This window comes from Pocillopora verrucosa, chromosome 12 (assembly GCF_036669915.1).
Source record: "Pocillopora verrucosa isolate sample1 chromosome 12, ASM3666991v2, whole genome shotgun sequence".
Taxonomy (NCBI): domain Eukaryota; kingdom Metazoa; phylum Cnidaria; class Anthozoa; order Scleractinia; family Pocilloporidae; genus Pocillopora; species Pocillopora verrucosa.
Window position 1 is genome coordinate 7813138 of NC_089323.1, and position 19373 is coordinate 7832510.

The 19373-nt window shown below is 38.4% G+C and overlaps 3 protein-coding genes across 3 annotated transcripts; all 3 read left to right on the top strand.

Annotated features, from left to right (window-relative positions):
* Nucleotides 1-199: 199 nt before the first annotated feature.
* On the top strand, nt 200-1174 carry LOC131777802 (growth hormone secretagogue receptor type 1-like). Its single transcript, XM_059094143.2, has one exon. The coding sequence runs from the start codon at nt 200-202 to the stop codon at nt 1172-1174; it is 975 nt and encodes a 324-aa protein (XP_058950126.2).
* Nucleotides 1175-6831: 5657 nt separating this feature from the next.
* Nucleotides 6832-7806, top strand: LOC131777801 (sphingosine 1-phosphate receptor 1-like). Its single transcript, XM_059094142.2, has one exon. The coding sequence runs from the start codon at nt 6832-6834 to the stop codon at nt 7804-7806; it is 975 nt and encodes a 324-aa protein (XP_058950125.2).
* Nucleotides 7807-15256: 7450 nt separating this feature from the next.
* Nucleotides 15257-16231, top strand: LOC131777800 (histamine H2 receptor-like). The gene has a single exon (XM_059094141.2). The coding sequence runs from the start codon at nt 15257-15259 to the stop codon at nt 16229-16231; it is 975 nt and encodes a 324-aa protein (XP_058950124.2).
* Nucleotides 16232-19373: the final 3142 nt, after the last annotated feature.

Consider the following 19373-nt stretch of genomic DNA (forward strand, 5'->3'; position numbering starts at 1 on the left):
AAAGCCAACATTCAAGTACTTTTTCACTCAACTTCTCAGCCTTCCGCCTGTATATTAAAACAGACAATACTTTTGTACTGGAGTAAAAATCAAAGAACAATAGCAAGTTGTTTCGTTGTAGTCATGCACCATAAAACACAGTTAAGAGAGAGACAAGGAAGGATTTGCTCCACTCCACATGCGACCAAAAAGAATCAACATGCCAAACGCTACATCACCTTTTAATGGTTTCGAATTTCTCTCAAAAAGTCGCACAAATATCACTTCTGGCGTTTATTCTGTGTTAGCAATAACCACTGCTTTGAATATCTTCACTTGTCCTTTCGCAATTTTACTGAATAGTTTGGTACTAGTTGCCGTGAAAACAAAGCGAAATCTTCGAAAAAAATCCAACATCTCGCTGGCTTGCTTGGCCACAACAGATTTTGCTGTAGGACTGATTGTTCAACCGTTGGCCATAACCTTTTTCATCTTGTTCCTCATAGGCAGCAGCCCTCAAACCATGACCCGTATTGTTGTTTGCGTATCCAGCGCTGTTGGCGAAACATGCATTGCAGCTTCGCTTCTCCACTTATTGTTAATGAGCGGGGAACGTTATCTGGCAATCAAACACCCCTTCGCCTACGAAAATGGCCTTGTAACTGAAGCTCGTATTATCATCGCATCTGGTATGGCATGGACGTGCGCAGCGATTATCTATGGCATCAAAACCAGCATCCTTCGAAAAATAGGTGTTGTCCTTATCTCAGCCGTTATCTCCGCTGTCGTTTATTGTCATGTTGTCATATACAAAGAAGTTCGTCGCAACACACAGCAAATCATTGCCAACCAAGTTTCTTTAGCAGTGAAGGAAAAGTTACTCAACAATAAGAGAGCTTTTAAAACAACTGTCGTGATAGTTTTGACACTTTTCCTTTGTTATATTCCGACTTGCATTTGGTTGATTGTTTTCATTTTCTTGGATAGAGAAAAATCCGTTGACATAGGACATATCGCTTACTTCCCCATTACATTTCTGGTAGTGCTAAATTCGTCGATAAACCCACTAATCTACACTGCAAGAATGAGAAACTTTCGCGTGGCTTTCTTTCAGATGTTAACAAGAAAAACTTTTGCTCAAGGTGAGGAATTTGAAAACAAAATGTTTGGAACAAATCGTGTGGGAGTTGCATGAACTGATACACAAGCGGAAAAACGAGAGGAATGAGAAGGAAAGAGAAATTAAGAGAATCAATGGAAGTTTATTGATCTCTCCATTGAAACGAGAGAAACAAAAAACTGAATGAAATTTGATACTGAAAAACCTATGCCAGAGGTCTTTTTCTGGACGTAGCCAGGACATTTCAAAGGAAGGGGGAGGGTCACACTGTTTCAAATAGAGGGTACTCACCAGATTGTCATGTCAACCTCCATGCCGTGCCTAGTTACGTCCTTGCTATCCAATTGAAACCTTACACATGTGGTTTTACTCGTATGAAAACTTAGGGGTTCGGAAAGGTTAACTTATTATCGTCAGAATTTTTAAGAAAATGTAGATATAATTTTTTTGCTCGCCAAATTTATTATTTGTTAGAATTTTTGATAAAGTGTTTCTAAGTTTTCTCCGGAATTAAAAACATTGCACTCAGCTCTTGTTTCTAGGAGCAAAAGCCAACATCAAGACAACTTCCCACTTAATTATCTACGTAGATCATCTTAGATTGTCGGCTAAGTTCTGAGTATGCATTTAAACATACGTTCAACGTTTTCGTCAAAGAAAAGAAATTCATAGGTATCGTAAGTAATGTCAAGTATGTCAAGCAATGTTAGTTTTGTAAATATTGAAAAAGGAAAACAAAGATGATGTTATCATTAAATTAAAAAAGCTATTGGCTTCATTGTAGTCATGCAACAAAATTCCGGTTAAGTGAGAGACAAAGGGAGAATCCCTCAGCTCATAGTGTGTCCATAAAGAATCAACGTATATATGGCCATATATAAACTTCATCACCTTTTCTTGTGGTTACGAGTTTATTCCTGTAAATCACACAAATATCTTATCTTGCGTATACACTTAAGTATCATTTAAAACTGATTTAAAAGAAGTTTAGAGGCCAACCTACCAATACTTCTCAGATCGCCAACTTTATGTATTAATTGATAATTTGCAAGCTCTTTGAAAAAGCAGTTAAATTGCAGTGATGTAAGAAAAAGGACATCAATTGACGTGCAAGAATGAAAGTAACGCTAAATCGTCAAAATCGACACGAAAAACATTTCAGTGACTAGTTATGTTCACAAACGTCTTTCTGCTCAGTTCAGAAACATTTTCACCTACGTTTATTCTGCGTTCAACATTATCAACATTTTCCAGTACCTTCACTTGCCCCCTTGCAATTTTGCCAAACATAGTGGTAATAGTCGCCGTAAAAACAAAGCGACAACCCCGCTCCAAATCAAGCGTCCCGCTCGCTTGTTTGGCTGCAACACTTTTTGCTGCGGGACTGATTTTTTTCAACTTACGGGTACCAGAGTGAAAAGTAGATAATACTAAGGCGAGCTGAAATGACGAGCTTCAAACCACGTGTCCACGAAGAAAGTGAAGTAGAAAAATGGTTGTTTGACTAAGACCCTGACTGAAGACTCTTCGCTCGTTACTTTCCTCTACTAATGATCTTCTCTGTTACTCTCAAATAATGTTGAAGCGTACGCGCAAGTCATAAACTCCCGTAACGCAAAGCGTCCTTTTTAATTATTCTTATTAATATAATTAATGGTCTTGATATTAGCAGGCAAGTCAAGAATTTAAAGAAAGCGACAAAACTTTTAAGTCTGTAATACATTTTTCGACAGAAGCTTCTGTCATCTTCATTTAATTAATGTACAAAGCGTTGGAAGTTGAATTATATAGTAAGTAGAACAATGAATGCTAATTATGATAAATAGTGACAACAAGAAAAGAGGTAAAGCATGAAAGTGTGACAATTAAAAGGATAGTTTTAGATTCACAGGGTGTAATTGTTGATTCAAGGATGGTTGTTCTCTTTGAATATGAATAGCCTCTTTTATCTTGGGTTGAAAACCGGTAGAGGCATGGAAGTTATCTGCTGAACACAAAGCGCGACAATGTGCAAAACCTTTCAGATGCTTGAAAATGTGAGAGGCCCTGTCACTGACTAAGTGCTCTCTAACAAGTATGCAAAAATGTCAGCAGGTTTCATCAACGTAACAGGCATTACAGCCAGCACCTACAAACTTATAAACCACACGTGAACGGAGCCCGTCAGGGACAGGGTCTTTCACACCAAACAAGAAGCTGATCTTGAAGGAACAGAAAACCAGCGTAATATCCAAGTCATTGCAATAGCGCTTAATAAAATGGCAGATCTTTTTTTAGTGATAGCAGAAAAGTGGCCCATATAGGGTAGCTTAAAGTGAAACGTAGGTGAAGTGGTGAGAAGGGGACCCCGGGGATGATGATTGCTTTGGGTCCCAGTGATGTAACGGTTAGTATAATTAATATTATCATTATTTGTTTTCTTTCTCCTATACACCGTACGTAAGACAAAAATGAACAGCAGACCCCTTTGAGTTCCCTAAGCGGGTAATACGCTCTACGGAACGTAAGGAACTCAACACATTCCAATTTCTAATTGGTTTATCTAATCTTCACTTCGTTCTTGGAATAAAAGTAATCAAGAACATAAACAAATTTCTCACCATTAGACACTGAGGTTGTGTGAATAACCATGGAATTGAAAAAGAAATGGCACAATATCCCCGTGCCTCAAGTGCCTCAGTTTTTCCAAAGATCCAGGCTGTGGGCTGGGCTAATCTTTCGGTATTAGGAATTGCTTTGGACGTTTCCAGTTTTCCACGCGATTCCGTCCGTGAGCTCGACAAGTGACATCTCATCGAGCCTCATTTTCAAAGGAGTTCCAGAATCTGTCTTGCTCTAAAAATTCTTGGCTGAGCCGTCGAAAAAGAAACATTGACCTCTGTTTACTGAGACCACGAATTAAAGGATAATAACACCTGGCTAATCGGATAATATCCAACCTTTGTCATATATTAGATTAGACAGGAAAAACGAGAATTCTACGGTTTGCAATCCAACAAATATACGGATAGACTTTTTACAGGCTCGTCTCATTAATTCGATTTTGGAACTACGAAAGAAAAAAAAAACAGCCTTTTCCAGCATAAAATTAATTTAAAAGGCGCAAATTGCTCTTTTTTCGAAGAATAATCGCTAACATTGAGACAATTTTCCACTTATCTACTTAGATCATCTTGAATTGTCGGCCAAGTTCTACATACGCATTAAAACATTCAATACAACTTCTTACTCACAGAGAAGAAATCAATAACAACCGTTGCTACGAATCAAGACTGTAAAGAAACAACGTGCCATAAACTACATCACCCTTTTTAACTCGTGAATTGCGCGCATGCGCAAGAGCGAGTTGTAGATACCATGTGGGAAATAGCACTCGCTCGCTCGATTGATCGATTCCTGTAAACTTTTTTTCGATTTTAGGCATTTTGAGTGCATTTGATAGTTTTTTGGCGAGCAATAAACAAACGAAATGGCGACCTTTGTTGCTAAGAATAGTGGTGGGGTGACAAAGAGGCCAATAATAATCTTAAAATTTTTTTTTTTTCATTTTAGTTTCAACAAGCGGCGCCAGCGACTGGCAGGCATGCAAGGATTCACACTGAAATAACAGAAAAACCTTCGTTTTTCATAAAATTGCAATTTACAATCCTTCAACTTGAAAACAATCCGAAGATTCATTGAAAATATCACTTACTGCGAAGCGCTCGGAGTTTACAGATGTTCAAAAGCTTTTTCTGTTACGGCGTGGGATTAAGGACAAAATCGATCATTACGTTTCGTATCGTGTGTTTTTCCTGTGAGAAACAACAAAAGATGCCGGCGACTAACGAAATTTCAAGTTAACACGAAAATCAAATAACACCTAAACAGACAATTTTAGCTACCGATTTTCAGTGAATTTTTAAAGAACAATTTTCTTTTAAGTTTCAAGACAATTTGAAGATTCAAAATACTAAAATGCGAAAGTTATAAACCACAAAATTGATAAATAAGTCTGAAATAAAATTCTATCTTGTTATTGATTATACGTTGCCTAGCACGTGACTAAAATCTACCCGGGCGGAGATCCAAAATGACGGTCACAGTCTTGGCTTAGTTATATCACTCAAAACTCGTTCTCGTTTGTCTCATTTGATAAAGAGGGAATCGTTAATGTTTTCAATAAGAAAGTATGCCTTGATTTTCTAATATTTATAATGATAGACAGTAAATTTCACTTTTCACCCGGCACATTTACTTCCAACCTTTTCCTTTGAACCAGAAACAGAAACAGAAATGATATACGTTTAAAACACATGACAACATCCACCCTTGCCAAATGCAATAGCATGATCATTTCAATTGTAATGCCTTCTTATCCCGACGTTACTTTGTTTCTTTGCTACATTAGCGAACACTGAACTACTGCTCGTACTCTGGATATGACAATCAACCACAAAATTCCCTAAACCAGATAACATCAAACATAATCCAAAAAATCATGTGTCAATTCACGAGTTTGCTCACAGAGCACTTTGATTTGTTTCCTTTGTGTGCGACACAGGCAAATTGTAACAATACGCCTAAGCGCTGCTCACTCTATTTTTGTGCTGCTTAGACATACTTGTGAAACCCAAACAGGTGAAAAGTGTTATCCTTAATGGCATCCTGAGTTTCAGTTTGGACTCAATGAAGCTATTGCCAGTGTTGCCCTAAGATTTCTTGGTTGTTCTACTTAACAGGATCATCCCTCCGTCCCTATGGCTTACGTAGCCTTATTTCTATTTTTGCTCTATTAGATCTTTTAACCTCTCTGCTTACACCGACGACAGTTTCGTTGGTAATCGTTTCTCAATCAATTCACTCTTATGGATGACTTTATTTACATTCACTGTATTTCTCGATTGACAACAATACACGTTGAAAATAAATTAATCAAGAAGGCCTTCCGAGAGGAAATCAGAATGAAATTACCATTAAGTTGTCTGTTTTTGGCCCTCAAAGGCCATCCCTTTTGAATGCATCATTTTATTAGCAAGCTTTTTGTCCTGCATTCTCATTCAAATCGTTCAGAGAAAGCACAGGCTAGTTTTAGAGTGTTGCGAAGAATGGAGGCCAATATCCGGAATACTTTTCCACCCATCTATTCAGATCTTTTGGGATTGTTTCTTTTCCAGTTTTCCGCACATACATTCAAACAAACGCCGACACTATATCACCTTTCTCACAAATAAATCTTCTGAATTTTATTCTGCGTTCGCAGTAAGAGCTACTTTGAACATCTTCACCTGTCCTCTTGCCATTCTCCTGATTATTATTATATCATAGCAATCGAGAAATTATCGATTGCAAAAATACACGTTGAAAATGAATTCATCATGTAAGGGTTTTCGAGAGGAAAGAAAAATGAAATTACCATCCAGTTTTCAATTTCATGTTTAGCTCTTAAAAGCCCCTTCCTAACTGCGTCAATTTTTTTGGGAAGCTTTTCCCCTGCACTTTCTATGAAATAATCTAAATAAAGCAAATTGCCCTTGGATTGTTATGAAGAGCAAAAGCCAACATTCAAGTTCTTTTCCACTCAACTTCTCAGCCTTCCGCCCATAAATTAAAACAGACAATACACTTGTGCTGAAGTGAAAATCAAACAACAATAGTAAGTTGTTTCGTTGTAGTCATGCGCCATAAAACACAGTTAAGTGAGAGACATGGAAAGATTTGTTCCACTCCACATGCGGCTATAAAGAATCAACATGCTAAACACTACATCACCTTTTGATCCTTTCGAATTTATTTCAAAAAAACGCGCAAATATCACTTCTGGCGTTTATTCTGTGTTAGCAATAACCACTGCTTTGAATATCTTCACTTGTCCTCTCGCAATTTTACTGAATGGTCTGGTAATAGGTGCCGTTAAAACAAAGCGATATCTTCGCACAAAATCGAATATCTCGCTGGCTTGCTTGGCCACAACAGATTTTGCTGTGGGACTGATTGTTCAACCGTTTGTCGTAACCAATTTCAGCTTGCTTTTCACAGGTAGCAGCCTTCAAACCATGATCTCTACTTCTCTTTGGGTATTCAGCGTTGTTGGGCAAACATGCATTGCAGCTTCGACTCTCCACTTGTTGTTAATGAGCGGGGAACGTTATTTAGCTATCAAACACCCCTTTGCCTACGAAAATGGCCTTGTAACTGAAGCTCGTATTATCACTGCATCTGGTTTGGCGTGGATGTGCGCAGCGATTGTCTATGGCATCAGAGTCAGCATCCTTCCGGAAATAAGTTTTGTTTTTATCTCAGCCGTTATCTCCGCTGTAGTTTATTGTCATGTTGTCATATACAAAGAAGTTCGTCGTAACACACAGCAAATCATCGCCAACCAAGTTTCTTTAGCAGTGAAGGAAAAGTTACTCAAGAATAAGAGAGCCTTTAACACAACTGTCGTGATAGTTTTGACACTTTTCCTTTGTTATATTCCGACTTGCGTCTGGCTGATTCTTTTCATTTCCTTGGATGGAGAAAACTCCTCTGACGTAGGAAAAATCGCTTTCTTCCCTATAACATCTCTGCTATTCCTAAATTCGTCGATAAACCCACTCATATACACGGCAAGAATCAGACACTTTCGCGTAGCTTTCTTTCAGATGTTAACAAGAAAAACTCTTGCTCAAGCTGAGGAACTGGAAAAGAAGATGTTTGGAGCAAATCGTGTGGGAGTTGCATGAACTGATACCCAGCTGGAAAAACGAGAGGAGTGAGACCTCCCTGCCGTGTCTAGTTACGTCCCTGCTATCCAATTGAGACCTGACAAATGTGGTTTTACTAGTATGAAAACTTAGGACTTTGGAAAGGTTAACTTATTATTGTTTTTTTTTTTTAAGTCATATGCGAATATACTTTTTTTCTCGCCAAATTTATAAGTTGTTAGAATTTCTGAATAAAGTGTTTCTCAGCTTTTTCCGGAATTGAAATCATTGCTCTCTCAGTGCTCTTATTTCAGAGAACATCAAGACAATTTCCTTCTTAATCACATACGTAGATCATCTTAGATTGTCGGCTAGCTTCCGAATATGCATGTAAACATTCAATTCAACGTTTTCGTCAAAGAAAATAAATCAACAGTTATCAAAAGTAATATAAAGTATGGTAAATAAAAAATGAAAGTTATGCAATACACAAAAGATGATGTTATTACTAATTATAATAAAGTTCGGATATAACGCGTGCTGTCATTGGTTGAAAGAGCGTGCTCTATGAGAGTATAGAGCATAGAACTGAGCTAAAGCTGTCACGCCATCTGTCAAATTGTGCTATGTTCGACCTTTTCCGGGACTTATTTTTAGCTTTTCTCCGATAACTGAAAGTGAAATTTCAGAACAAGCGAGCCGGCAAGTATCAACAGAAGAACCAAACAAAGGTTTGTAAACATACCAGGCGCCGTAGTTTACATTATTAAAACGTGAGCAGATACGAAAATCCTCAAAGGAAAAAAAAAATAGACATTCCGAGTTTTAAAGATTTTCACGCTAAGTTAGATTACGTACGGTAATAAAAATCAAAGACAGCTAACACTCGTATGGTATATAAAGTTCAGTGTTCAAAAACAAAACAGAACAAAACAGAAATGATGAAAAATATAACCAGACTGGCATAACTGTTAAAATTTCATACTAATCATGACGGTGTCTGAGCGAATATGATCATGCTGAAGTCCATCGCGGCTCGCTCATTATGGCGATCTCAGGTCATCACCGTAAAGCAAGCCTCAGAAACTACATCGGCCGCCCTTCGAGTGAAAAAATAAGAGCTTTCTCTGATATCCTTTCCGATGCGTTGAGTAGAAAGTTACATCAGTCACTGCAGCCGAGTTTTGCGGCGCTGTCATCCCGAGCGATCTTCATGTTCCGGTGAATTCGGTTGTCGTTCACTCAAAAAACACTCGCCTTGAACAGTTTGTTTTCTACCTTGTCATGTCAAAAAACTTGCGTGTTTTTATGAGCCATAATTCGGCTGAAGTTCACTGAACATTTCACTTCAAGATTCTGTATTGGAGACTCAAAAACTTCAATTTGACCTGCCAACTATTTTAGTTTGTAAACTATCGCAGATTGTGAACTTTGTTGGTTTGACACTTTTGACAGCTTTTGTCTTGTACAGCCAATCAGATTATTTGAACCATTCTAGCAGGGACTGTGATTGGCTTATTGCAGCGTGCTTTATGAGAGTACAGAGCATGCTGACTCCCCACTCAAGAAGTGGGGAGAAACACGAGACGTAGTCGAGTGTTTCTCCCTACACTTCTTTCGTACTCTAGCCGCTTCCTGCGTGCTTTTTAACAGAATAGAGCACAGTCAAGGCTTCTCTATTTGTTAAATGAAAAATGCTATTGGCTTCGTTGTAGTCATGCAACAAAATTCCGGTTAAGTAAGAGACAAGGGGAGAATTCTTTAGCTCACAGTGTGGCCATAAAGAATCAACGTGCCATAAACATCATTACCTTTTCTTGCGGTTACGAGTTCATTCTTACAAATTGTACAAATATCTCTTCCGGCGGAGACCTTGAAATATCTCTTACTTTTACACTTAAGTACTGAAAAAATATGGCACCCTCTTCAAAGTTATTCGAAGAAAGTATTGATTCCTTTAAGACTCATTTAAAAGATGTTTAGAACCCAACATTCCATGCCAATACTTCTCAGGTTACCAACTCTATGTATTATGTGATACGATACAAACTCTTTGAAAAAGCAGTTAAATTGCAGTGATGTAAAAAAAAAAGCACATCAAATGATGTGCAAGAATGAAATTAACGCTAAATCGTTAAAATCGACATGAAAAACATTTCAGTGTTTACAAACGTCTTTCCGCTAAGTCCAGAAACATTTTCTCCTGCGTTTATTCTGCGTTCCCTATTATCAACATTTTCAATGTCTTTACCTGTCCTCTCGCTATTTTGCCAAACATTCTGGAGCATGATAGTTGTCGTAAAAACAAAGCGAGACTGTGGAACTGATTTTTTTCAACTTACGGGTACCAGAATGAAAAGTAGATAACACCAAGGCGAGCTAACATGACGAGCTTCAAACCACGTGTGCACGAAGAAAGTGAAGTAGAAAGTTTTTGACGTAAAAATGTATTTTAAGAGCATGCCTACAATTTAGAAAGGAAGTTGAAAAATGGTTGTTTGACTAAGACCCTGACTAAAGACTCTTCGCTCATTACTGTCCATTACTAATGATCTTCCCTGTTACTCTCAAATATTGTTTAGGCGTACGTGCAAATCATAAACTCCTGTAACGCAAAAGTTCCTTTTTAATTATTCTTATTAATATAATTGACATTATCATTATTTGTTTTCTTTCTCTCATATACCATGAGACAAAAAGAACAGCTGACCCCTTTGTTTGAGTTCCCTAAGCTGGTAATACGCTGTACGGAGCATAAGGAACTCAACACATTGCAATTTCTAATTGGTTTATTTAATCTTCACTTCGTTCTTGGAATAAAAAGAAATCATTATTTGTTTTCTTTCTCTCATATACCATGAGACAAAAAGAACAGCTGACCCCTTTGTTTGAGTTCCCTAAGCTGGTAATACGCTGTACGGAGCATAAGGAACTCAACACATTGCAATTTCTAATTGGTTTATTTAATCTTCACTTCGTTCTTGGAATAAAAAGAAATCAAGATTATAAACAGTTTTCTCACCATTAGTCACTGAGGTTGTGTGAATAACCATGGAATTTAAAAAGAAATGGCACAACACCTCGGTGCCTCAAAGTGTCTCTGCATTTCCAAGGAATCGTTTTGGAGGTTTCCAGTTTTCCAAGCGCTTCCGCCCGTGAGCTCGAAAAGTGACACTTCATCAAGGAGTTCCAGAATCTGTATTACTCCAAAATCTTGGCTAAGCCGTCGTTTCTACGCCAAGACCTACTGTGGAAGGTGCTCCATCCTGATAAAAAAAGTATAATAATGTATCTTAGTTCTTCAGGAGACAAACAAAGTCCCTGAGTGCTTGGAATCAAATCAATTACTACTGCATTGCCAATCCCTTCCTCTCCATCGGACACAGCATATTTCCTATCCACCTCTTTGGCAACATTGCAAGCTGCCTCGGTGTCTTGAGTGGGTGCTTCATGCCGAAGAAAATGCGCCTTCATCTTTTTGAACCATAGTTTCTTTGGCATTTGCCTTTGCTACTATTGGCTAAACAAGACTGTCCTGAACTCAACCGGCATGAAAAGTAGGTCAATGGAAAAATAGATCTCGTGATAGTAATAATAATATAGCACCATTTGCGAGACGATGCAAATAGTAGCTATTGTCAGAAAAATGCCCCCTAATTTTGCACTTATCCTGAACCGGTGGCACGAAATATCCAATTCTACTTGTACGTCTGTCAGATCCATTCCTGCTTCAAACAGCCCCAAACAAATTGTTTACACCTAAAGAAGCAGGTTTTGCTGAAAAATATCAATGCATGGGTGGAAAAAGTCATGTCCAAGATCAGCTAGGATACCCCATTAGTGCCAGGAGACACCGGCAGATCACAATGAAGTGCCCTAGGCGAGGGCTAGTAGATGTGAGGCCGCGTAAGTAAATAATTTGTAATAATAATAATGCAATAATTCGTAGTTGAACAGTAATTCTCAGTATTTTGCAGTTTTCAAGCAACTCGCAAAGCAACAATACCTACAGAGCTAAGGCTTTGTCAACCGGAGGAAATTGTTATAATTCAAGTTCGTGGAGAAAGGGTTTTGAGTGAAAATAAGCTGGAAAGAAAGAGACAGAGCGGCCAAAGACAGCAAGAAGTAAAAGGCGTCAAGCGAGTCGAGAAAAACGCGCAAGAAAGTTAGAAAAGACGCTAAAATAGGCAGAATACGGCGAGGGGAACGCGAGAGAGAACAAGAAAATGCATAAGTAAAAAGGCAAATATCTAGCGAAGGGAAACGTGAGAAGGAAATACAAAGAGATCCAGAAAACAGACTGAAAAGAGGTCATCAACAAAGAGAAGCGAACCACAAAGGATCCGAGAAAGAAGAGGAGGTAAGTCGTGTCTTATCTGAGTTTTTTCTTACGTTAAGGCCCAGAAAAATTCAAACCTTTTTTCCCAATCTTGGTTTGATACTAGATTCAGTTTATAATTCAAATCGCGTTTCGGTAAAACAGTAACTTTTGCATTCATCGCTTTAAAACCCTCGCGCCAGTTCATCGCTCGAATAACATTTCAAAGTGTTCGTATTCAATCATTTCGTGTCCTACCTTTTGGAATGTTTAATACAGTCGTGGTGTTTAGGGAAAATAAGTTATCTTACGGATTATCTCTTGCCTCATTTTCTCTTCAGTTAGCTATCGCATGGGTTACACAATTCATTTTAAAAAATCGCGTTTTGTAGAAGATTTGTTGTTTTACACTGAGAACGAAGTAATAGCCTTTCCCAAGATTGAAATATAATGAGACCGAGTTAGCGATGTTTAATGTTTACATTAAGTCTGACGTGGTAATTTGATTTTGAAAATAATGTCATGTGAGAACCCGTCAAACATCTGAGAATTAAATTACCTTGCGCAAATGTGTAGTGCAAACAAACTCAGGTAAAATGGGTTAATCCTACTGCGGGGGAGTGAATTTCATTGTTTGGTCATGGTACTTTTCGGCGCTATGTTTTCATGCTTTATACTCGATTCGTTCGAACTTTAAGAAATGGTTTGTCTGACAAAACATGGAGCCACTTTGTCGTCGCTCGACATCTCGAGCCGTACTTAATGCTCGGGTTATGAGGAACATGTTTTCGATACGATAATTTTTTTTCCTGATGCTGGAAACTGAAGAATCAATCTTTGAAATTGATAGTCATCACATTTTGCAAAAAGTGTCCGAGCTGTGATCGTGTAATTAAACGGGCTGGCAGTTTGAGCTCAGAAGCATGCTGGTAAGCACATGGTCAGCGTAAATACTTGTTGTTTGCAGTTGTTGAATTCGGTCTGTGTAGCCGAAAAAGCCACTAAAGGCACTGAACTTCGATTTTTATGTACACAAGGCACCCTCCAAGGTGGAAGAGTAGAAGACCATCGAATGATGTTTACTAGGCATTTGCACTTACCGCAATCACATATTCAAGCAAAACTCTACATATATGTAGAGCAACCAACTGTCCCCATTATTACTTAGATCATCGATACCTTGGATTGTCGGTTAAATTCTGCATATCTCTTAAGACATACAATACAACTTCTTATTATCCAACTGCACAAAGCAAATTACAAATAACGCGCGAATAGAGTACAGAGATCCTGCGATATTGTACATTTATTCGGACGGTTGGTTATTTTGTACTGTAAAAAAAACCTGTTTGACCAGTCGGCTGCGCGCTCTACGCTTCTCTATCCGCTTTGCTTTTCTCGCCTTATGAGAAATGAGCAGAAAGACTCAGTAGACAAAAAACCAGTTAGATAATAAATAACCTTTTAGACGTTTTGGTGTGTTTGGTGTGTGTGGTATAGCTGAGTATTTTCATTCCTTGTTTGTATTTTGACTTGTCCTACGGTCTCGTCTCGGCACAACTCGAAAAAATACTCAGCGATATTACACACCAAAACGTCTAATAAGATATATTTATTTACGAAGAAGAAATCAATAACATCTGTAACTACTGTAGGTAATGTGAGTTGTGTAATTATTTTGTAATGGTTGTTTTATTCATGCAGTAAATGAGAGAAAGGGGGAGAGTCTCAACGCTCGAATGGAGGTGTAAAGAGCAACGTGCCCTACACTACATCATACTTTTTTGTTCGCTTTGTGTGCAATACAGAAAATTTGTTACAAAAGGCCGCAATGTCGCTCACTCTGTTTTTTGCTGCTTAAACATACTTGTGAAACCCAAACAGTTGGAAAAAGTTATCTTTAATTGCATCCTGGGTTTCAGTTTGGACTCAATCAAGCTAGAAGATTTCTTAGTTGTTCTATTTATTAGGAACATCCCTCCGTCCATATGGTTTACGTAGCCTTACTTCTATTTTTGCTCAATTAGATCTTTTAACCTCTCTACTAACACTGACAGCAATTTCTGTTGGTAATCGTTTCTCAATCAATTTACTCTTATGGATGACTTTTGTTGCATTCGCTGTTTTGTTCGATTGACAACAATACACATTGAAAATAAGTTTATTATAAAGGCCTTCCGAGAGGAAATCAGAATGAATTACCACCAAGTTGTCAGTTTTCAGCCCTTAGAAGTCATTTCCTTTAAATGCATAATTTTATTGGCAAACTTTTTGTCCTGCATTCTCTTTCAAATCGTTTACAGAAAGCACAAATTACTTTTGAAGTGTTGTGGAGAATGCAGGCCAACATCCGGAACACTTTTCCGCTCATCAACTCAGATCTCTTGGGATTGTTTCTTTTCCAGTTTTCCGCACATACATTCAAACAGACGCCAAAGAGAACTAACATGGTAGACACTATATCGCCTTTCTCACAAATAAATCTTCTAAATTTTATTTTGCGTTGGCAATGAGCGTTGCTTTGAACATCTCAACTTGTCCTCTTGGCATTCTCCTCATTATTCTGATAATATTTGCCGTGAAAACAAAGCGACGCCTCTGCACAAAATCTAACAACTCACTGGCTTGCTGGGCTACAACAGATTTAACTGTAGGACTGATTGTTCTACCTTTGACCATGAACAATTTCAGCTTGATGCACATAGGTGGCAGGATTCAAACCGTGACCTGTACTCTTATCAACAAATTATGGCAACCGAGCAATTCTCGATTGCAAGAATACACGTTGAAAGATGAATTGATCACGAAAGGGTTTCCGAGAGGAAAAAAATTAATAATCATCGAGTTTTCAGTTTCATGTGTAGCTCTTAAAAGCTCCTTCCTAACTGCGTCAAATTTCTCGGCAAGCTTTTCGCCTGCACTTTCTTTCAAGTAATCTAAATAAAGCAAATTGCCCTCGGATTGTTACGAAGAGCAAAAGCCAACATTCAAGTACTTTTCCACACAACTTCTAAGTCTTCTGCCTATGAATTAAAACAGACAATACACTTGTACTGAAGTGGTAATCAAATAACAATAGCAAGTTGTTTCTTTCTAGTCATGCAAAAACACAGTCAAGTGAGAGACAAGGAAGGATTTGCTCCACTCAACACGCGGCCATAAGGAATCAACATGCCGAACACTACATCACCCCTTCTTGGTTTCGAATTTCTTTCGAACAGTCGCACAAATATCACTTCTGGCGTTTATTCCGTGTTAGCAATAACCGCTGCTTTGAATATCTTCACATATCCTCTCGTAGTTTTACTGAATAGTCTTGTAATAGGTGCCGTGAAAACAAAGCGACGTCTGCGTATAAAATCCAACATTTCGCTGGCTTGCTTGGCCACGACAGATTTTATTGTAGGACTGCTTGTTCAACCGTTGGCCACAACCAATTTCAGCTTGTTTTTCACAGGTAGCAGCCTTCAAACCGTGACCCGCACTGTTGTTTGCGTATCCAGTGCTGTTGGCGAAACATGCGTTGCATCTTCGCTTCTCCACTTGTTGTTAATGAGCGGGGAACGTTATCTAGCTATCAAACACCCCTTCGCGTACGAAAATGGCCTTGTTACTGAAGCTCGTATTATCATGGCATCTGGTTTGGCGTGGATGTGTGCGGTGATTATCTTTGGCATCAAAACCAGCTTCCTTCGAGAAATAGGTGTTGTTTTTATCTCAGCCGTTATCTCCACTGTAGTTTATTGTCATGTTGTCATATACAAAGAAGTTCGTCGCAACACACAGCAAATCATTGCCAACCAAGTTTCTTTAGCCGTGAAGGAAAAGTTACTCAAGAATAAGAGAGCCTTTAACACAACTGTCGTGATAGTTTTGACACTTTTCCTTTGTTACATTCCTACTTGCGTTTGGCTGATTGTTTTCATTTCCTTAGATGGAGAAAACTTCTCTGACGTAGGACAAATCGCTTACTTCCCTATTACATTTCTGGCAGTGCTTAATTCGTCGATAAACCCACTCATCTACACTGCAAGAATCAGACACTTTCGCGTAGCTATCTTTCAGATGTTAACAAGAAAAACGTTTGCTGAAGCTGAGGAAATTGAAAACAAGATGTTTGGAGCAAATCGTGTGGGAGTTGCATAAACTGATACACAAGCGGAAAAAAAGAGAGAAGTAAGAAAACGAGAGAAATAAAGAGAATCAATATAAGTTTTAAACATTTCCATGGAAACGAGAGAAATAAAACTGAATCAAATCTAGTGGTGAAAAGCCTTTGCCAGAAGTCTCTATCCAAGGGCTTGGCCAGGAAAGCTCAAAGGAGGAGGGAAGGGTCACACTGTGTCAAATAAAGGGTACTCACCAGATCGCCATGTCGACCTCCATGCCGTGCTTAAAAAAAGGTTGAAAAGGGGGAGGGGGGGGGGGCAAGGGCACATCAGGACCCTCTCCCTCCTAACTACGTCCTTGCCATCCAATTGAGACCGGACACATGTGGATTTACTTGTATGGAAAATTAGGACTTCGGAAAGGTTGACTTATCATCGTCAGAATTTTGAAGAAAAATGCGAATGGACTCTTTTGTGCTCCAAATTTATAAGTTGTTTGAGTTTCTGAATAAATTATTTCTCGACTTTTTCCGAAATTAAATCCGCTGCACTCAGCTCTTGTTTCTAGGAACAAAAGCCAACATCAAGACAACTTTCCACTTAATTATCTACGTAGATCGTCTTAGATTGTCGGCTAACTTCCGAATATGCATTTATACATACAATTCAACGTTTTCGTCAAAGAAAAGAAATTGATAGGTCAGTATCGCAAGTAATGTCAAGTATGGTAAGTAAATAACAAATGCTATTGGCTTCGTTGTTGTCATGCAACAAAATTCTGGTTAAGTGAGAGATAAGGGGAGAATTCTTTAACTCACAGTGTGGCCATAAAGAATCAACGTGCCATAGACGTGCCATAGACAAGTTGTGGCTACGAATTTGTTCTTATAAATGCCACAAATATCTCTTCTGGCGGAGATCTTGAAATCCCTTTTGCTTATACACTTATTAAGTATAAGCAAAACTTAGGCAGACTCTTCCAGGTCTTTCGAAGAAAGTATTGATGCCTTAAAGACTCATTCAAAAGAAGTTTAGAGCCCAACATCCCAATACTTCTCATATTACCAACCTTATGTATTAAATGATACAATACAAGCTCTTTGAAAACGTAGTTAAATTGCAGTGAAGTGAAAAAAAGCTCATTAAATGATGTGCAAGAATAAAATATCACTAAATCGTTAATATCGACATGAAAAACATTTCAGATATGTTTACAAACGTCTTTCTGCTCAGTCCAGAGACATTTTATCCTGCATTTATTCTGCATTCACCATTATCAACATCATTTCCACTATGTTCTCTTGCAATTTTGTCAAACATTCTAGTGCATGATGGTTGCCGTAAAAACAAAGCGACAGCTGCGCTCCAAATCAAACGTCTCGCTCACTTGTTTGGCTACAAAATGTTTTGCTGTGGACTGATTTTTTCCACATACGGGTACCAGTAAGAAGTTGGTAACACCGAGGCGAGCTAAAAAGACGAGCTTCAAACCACGTGCGCACGAAGAAAGTGAAGTAGAAAGTTATTTGTCATAAAAATGTATTTTAAGAGCATGCTATTCTAAAAAAAAAATACAATTTAGAAAGGAAGAGGAAAAAATGATTGTTTGACTAAGACCCTGACTAAAGACCCTTCGCTCATTACTTTCCTCTACTAATAATCTACGATGTTACTCTCAAATATTGTTGAGGCGTACGCGCAAGGTATAAACTCCTGTAACGCAAAAGTTCCTTTTTAATTATTCTTATTAATATATTTAAAATTATCATTATTTATTTTCTTTCTCCCAAACACCGAACGTAAGACAAAAAAAGAAGGTATACTCGTTTGAGTTCCCTAAGCTGGTATTTCGTTGTACGGAGAATAAGGAACAAAACACATTTTATTTCTAATCTTCACTTCGTTCTTGGAATAAAAAAAATCAAGAACATAAACAAATTTCTCACCATTAGCCAATGAGGCTGTGTGGTGAGGTTTCCAGTTTTCCACGCTTTTCCGTCCCTGAGCTCGACAACTCACACTTCATCGAGCCTTATTTTCAAAGGAGTTCCAGAATCTGTATTGTTCTAAAAAATTTTGGCTGAGCCGTCGTTTCTACGCCAAGACCTCGTGTGGAAAGTGCGCCATCCTGATAAAAACATAGGCATGCTATGCATGCAAGAGTTATTTTTTTGGGGGTGGGTGGTTTACATGAAACATTGTAAATGATGTCTACATTCTTATAAAAGGAAAGAAGAGTATCAACGCGGAAAAAAACGAAAATTTCGAATTAACCCACTGTAGACTTCCGAGTGGGTACAAAACTCAGACTGAGAATCTAAAGAGTTTTTTCGTCTGGTATGTGAAAACATGTCATCGTACAACTCACCGAGCGTCGCGCAATCGCTTTGCCGCGATCAGCTTTCACAATTATTTGCATTATTTTGGAATATTCCTGGCCCATTTCTCGATGAAAATCGATCGTAATATAATTTCAAGCCTTCATATAGTCTTCTCACTTTGCGCGCGAGTTGGTTGGTGTGATGTCTGTACAGATTTTACAAACGTAATAAAAGTAGATGAAAATGTAGATGTAAACGAGATGTCACTATTGAATAAATAACATGCGCAAAATTTGAGAAACAATTAACAGCTTTCCACGTGGTCCGTATTATCATCTTTTTAAGCGGTATGTGTTTATTTTGTTGACAAAAATGTGAACCGAGACCAAAACAGTTCCTTCGACTTGATACTTGATATTTGCGATGTTAGTAGATCACATCATTTTAACTTGCCTCCGTAAATCAACCGACAACCGACAGCCCTTGACTGGTTTACTTGCGGAACGACGCACCCCTTTATTTTTCCTGACAAGCTGCCAATCTTTCTCAGTCTCGTTTCTAGGACTTGTCCGTTGTTTTTGCAATCGCTTTGAGTAAATGAGAACCTGAGGCAGTTATGAGCGAACGTTTATTAAAACCTGTCAATATCCTCCTATCCAGCAGTCTGCGCACTCGAACAGTTTCCCGCGCTTTCCTAAACCAGTGCAAAGGCGCTTGAAAAGGAGGCAGGAGTTACGTATACTTGCTAATCTGTTGATTAGTTCATTATCTCGTCTGTTACGTCATCACGACGCGCGAAAATTACAACCCGTCATTACAACTTTGCGTTGGTTGGAGTTGGGCTCTTCATGAGTCATT

Excerpts from the sequence above, each read along its gene's own strand:
- LOC131777802 (XM_059094143.2), top strand. The coding sequence starts at position 200 with ATGCCAAACGCTACATCACCTTTTAATGGTTTCGAATTTCTCTCAAAA.
- LOC131777800 (XM_059094141.2), top strand. The coding sequence starts at position 15,257 with ATGCCGAACACTACATCACCCCTTCTTGGTTTCGAATTTCTTTCGAAC.
- LOC131777801 (XM_059094142.2), top strand. The coding sequence starts at position 6,832 with ATGCTAAACACTACATCACCTTTTGATCCTTTCGAATTTATTTCAAAA.